The 4,506-nt window shown below is 42.9% G+C and overlaps 1 protein-coding gene across 1 annotated transcript in view; it reads right to left on the reverse strand.

Moving 5' to 3' along the window:
• Positions 1–4,336, reverse strand: part of DENND11 (DENN domain containing 11) — a 33,469-nt gene extending 29,133 nt beyond the window's left edge. The window contains exon 1 of the mRNA XM_058189859.1: positions 3,933–4,336. Coding sequence (XP_058045842.1) covers positions 3,933–4,194 — 262 coding nt within the window. The 5' untranslated portion in view covers positions 4,195–4,336. The remainder of the gene's footprint in view (positions 1–3,932) is intronic.
• Between the last annotated feature and the right edge of the window lie 170 nt (positions 4,337–4,506).

Consider the following 4,506-nt stretch of genomic DNA (forward strand, 5'->3'; position numbering starts at 1 on the left):
TCATATGGAGGGAATGGAAAGAATGCTTACTACTAATCTCATAGCAATATATAGGACTCATATCAGCTCCTTCCAAATTGGAGGATTAGTTGCCATTTTGAGCATTTAGAAAATAACTTTTACTACCACCATACAGCAACCACTCAGACATTGGCAAACAGTAATTACAGAAGAATGGGAACCAACATTCAAAATATAGAAATCACAAACTCATTTACTACAGGTTTCACCATTATCATAATTCTGGGCAGACATGCCATTTGAGGATTTGCAAAGCTGAGTGCTCTTAAAGTGAAATGTTCATTATTAACCTTCTGATCACCAAGAATCCATTCAACTGCTTCCCAAATGAGGTGAGTAGAAGGCAATGTGTTTGGTATATGGCGATTTCCTTGAATTACCTCATAAATAAATGAAAGAACACTTAAAAGCCTAAGATGATCTACTTAGTGGTAAGTATCTCATGTAAGGCTACTATGAAAATCCATTCATTTTAATAACCATCTAATTCAGCAATGGGAAGATACCGCTACTCTAGTGGTTAGGGATGCTTTACATTTAGGGGACGGCAAAAAGTAATAATGGTTCTGATGACCATTCAAACCAACATGTGGGCAGGACCTCAATTTTCTGGGGGAGGGGAAGTTCCACTTGCACTGAGAAATTCTTTTTAATTTTTTAATATTTTAATATTTAAGCTTGGCACTACTTTTGGCTAGTATCCTGCCTTGAAATAGCAGAAAAGATGTACCAGTATTTTTTGGAGCTGTGGTCAAAGAGGGCTGAAAAAAGTTTGTCTAACTTTAGCCTATACAGGTAGTCCTCAACATACAACCACTATGGAGCCAAAAATGCATGTTGCTAAGGGAGAAATTTGTTAAGTGAGTTTTGCCCCATTTTACAACTTTCCTTGCTGCCTTTATTAAGTGAATCGCTGCGGTTGTTAAATTACTAACATGGTTGTTAAATGAATCTGGCTTCCCCATTGACTTTGTTAGTCAGAAGGTCACAAAAGATAAGCACATGACCCTGGGACGCTGCAACCGTCATAAATATGAACCAACTGTCTAGTATTTGAATGCAAATCACGTGATCAGGGGAATGCTACAGTGGTCATAAGTGTGAAAAATGGTCCTAAGTCACTTTTTTCAGTGCCGTTGTAACTTTGAACAGTCACTAAGTGAACTGAACTACCTGTACTATATATCCAATAGAATAAAAGATAGTGAATTCCATTATTACTTTTTATTATTTACCAGGGGTATTATTCTTCCCTATTGCCTGTGTTTTTTGCTGATTCTTTGATAAAGAGATGGCCCAGGGCAATTTCAGACTTCCTTCCCATGCAAGTTGCTTTGCTAATTCTCCCTGATCGCAAATCTGTAGTTTGTTCAAGTTCTTCTATTTTATTTAATTGAAAGTGGAAGCCAGAGATTAGTCACTTTTTGCTTTACAAACATATGTCGTATGAACGTCACTAAATGAACTGTTGTAAGTCAAGGACTACCTGTATAAAGGCTTTTTAAAATGATGGCGTCATGTCACCATTGGCTATATATGTTAGCAAACAGCGTAATTGCAACTGGGAATCCATAGTCCTGCCCAAGGATGGGGAAAGAATCGAAAACCAACAAACCCACACAAGAAAAGGAAGTATTTAGATGTTTAGCAGAACAGCAAATACAAAAAAAAGGTGGTTACATCACTCAAATGTTGCAATAATGATGACTTAATTCTTACAAGGAAACCACGGATAACTTTACCCAGAACCTGTTATAAAACTGAAAGCTCATTTCAGGAATATAGGAAACATAATATATATACACTTCTTGACTGTACTTTCTACATGTGTGCAATGTTCATATGCATATAACACAGGGCAAGACTTTGATCATGAGAGTCATACACACACACACACCTGCAGACACTCTTGCTTCTGGATGCCTGTATAATTGTCACTGAATGATTCAGTGTAATGTGATAGCGACAATTGGCATCAAGGTGCACTGTATACTGCCAACAGCATCATTATGACTGAGGCAGTACTGAAATAAAGTTTCTGAATACACAGGATTTTTTTTTCTTCAGTGAGGAATCATCCTGACTGATCTTTAGACTGCTAGGAGATAAGGAGCAAAAAACATCCCAATCAGTTGCTTTCTGTGACCTGTGAACATTACACCAGTGAAGCCTTCACTGTACACATTACACAAGGGTCTCTACTTCCATAGAATGGTAAAGTCCAGATGATGGGCACAAAGGTAACACAGATTCCAAAAGAATCATGATTGTAGAATCATGTAGCTTATTCCTCTTGCCAAGTGCAGCACTTAAACCAACTAGGAATCAAAAGATGAGTTGTCACCCAAGCCAAGGCTCCTGGCTTGTTCCTATTCAACTCAAGACCACAAACCAGGGACTGTTCTTGCTATATAGTTCTTGACTTGTTCAGCAAAAACAGGGCAGAAGTCACTGTTTGAATGATCTAACTATCACAGCAGCTGAAGGGGAAAATATTGGAGGGGGTGGGATTTCTTTCTGTAAATAAAGTATTTTCTAATACGAACAGAGTTCCTAAAACTGGGAGAAACAAGAACAATAAATATGCTGCAATTTGTACATGTGTGCTAAGGTACAATATTTATTCTATTGCAAGGATAGAGCGCGATTGGGAACTATGATGAGATGTTAGTGATTTCCAGAAGATTTGACTCCCAATATTTTATCACTGGCTGCAACTTAAATGTTCCCATCCATCCCATGAAGCTGCATAAGAAAATTTTTTAAAAAAAGAGTATGGAAACAAGCAAACCACCAAAGTCCACAAGCAGTTCAGGAAACAAATTCCTAGGCTTGGAACATATATACATGATTTTCCTAGGTTCTGCATTATGTGGAAAACCTCCAAAGACTCTCAAAAAGCATTGCCCTCTTCACTTGAAGGTGACAGAATATGGATAAATGTACACGAAAGGTCAAGCTTCCCACCAGTTTCTGAGACAACTAGCATCTGAACACAAATACCCTATTATTTAACTCTGTGTCCATATCTATGTTCATATCCATTGGCCGGAGTCTGCTGATGGATCTCAAAATTAAAAACCAAACAGACTGGACAGGCCCGGCATCTACTCTTTCCTGAATAACCTCTCCCTCTCTCCATTAAAAACAGTAAAGTGTAAGGGGGGAAAAAAGAGAAGGAATAAGGGGGATAGGACAACATGAGGCCTAGAATTGTGTGTGTGTGTGTGTTTACATCATGTCCAAAAATGCTCTTTTCCAAAACACTTAATCTCACCGATGTATATGGAACAATCCTGTAATTTTGGTTTGAAAGCAAATGCTAAATTCCCATCTTCTGGGGAACTAAATAAGTTGGGAAAGTCCTGACTTTCAATAGCGAATGCATCCAAAATAAGAAAGAATGATCTCTTTGTGCAAGCAGTTCTAAAACCATTCAGCATTGAAGCCATCTACTACCCCAAGCATTTCTCTCCACGCAGAGAAGCTAGAAATGCATATGCACCCAATGTTATTTTCAATTCTAGGTATCCCAGGCTTCTGGAGACACACACGGTTTCTCAACCTGGGGGGGGGGGAGTCAAAGATAGCTTATTGCAAATTAATCCCCAGGTTTAAACTGAAGGAAAGTGATGGGGAGGGAAGATTAGAGCCGTACTCTAGACATGGTCAGAAAGACTCGGGTTTTTGTGGGTTTTTTTTTGGAGATCTGGATATCTGAACTCCCAAGAAAAAAGGACGCTGATTGCAAATCCCTGACTCTTAGCAGAATGCTGCCAGAGAATAACCCATCCTCGGCTGCAATTCTGGATCTCACAGGGGGGTGAAGGGATCCTTCCCCCCCCCGCTCCTCCCCACAAAGGGAGATCCAGCTTCTCATCCCCGGTTTGACGGACAGCTGCCCATCTTACCTGTGCGGGGGTCAAAAGTGACCACGAACACTGCCAGGATCTGGTCTTCCTCTACCTGCGCCGGTTCCTGCTCTTGGAGTCGCCTCCCGGGACCGGCTACCACCGGCACCCCGTTGCCGCCGCCGCCGCCGCTCCTCCACGCCGAGGTGGTGGTGGAGGAGCGGCAACTCCCCCAGGTGCCGGGCTCCCCGGGCTCCGGTAAGGAAACGGCCGGGCCCTCGGCCCAGAAGAGGAGCGGCGCGTCGTCGGCTTGCTCCACCATGGCCGGCCAGCTGCGGCGCTCGGAGGTGAAGGGCGGCGCTTGAGCAGCCTCCGCGGTCGCTCGATCTCCGCCTCCCCCGTCACCGGCTGCCTGGCGGCTGGGTTCCCCCCAGCCAAGGAGAAACCGACAGGCCTGTCTTGGAGGAGGGTTCCCGGCGCCCCGATCCTTTTTGTGCTGACGAACGCGAGCCCGGGGCGAATCTGGAAGGTGGAGCCCGAACCTTTTGCATGGCTTTTAAACGGGAAAGCAACCCTCCCGCGTCCGTCGGACTGGATCTGGCTGTCGAATTAAGAAGCGCATAAGGATTGCAGC

Source organism: Ahaetulla prasina, chromosome 7 (genome assembly GCF_028640845.1).
Source record: "Ahaetulla prasina isolate Xishuangbanna chromosome 7, ASM2864084v1, whole genome shotgun sequence".
Classification (NCBI taxonomy): domain Eukaryota; kingdom Metazoa; phylum Chordata; class Lepidosauria; order Squamata; family Colubridae; genus Ahaetulla; species Ahaetulla prasina.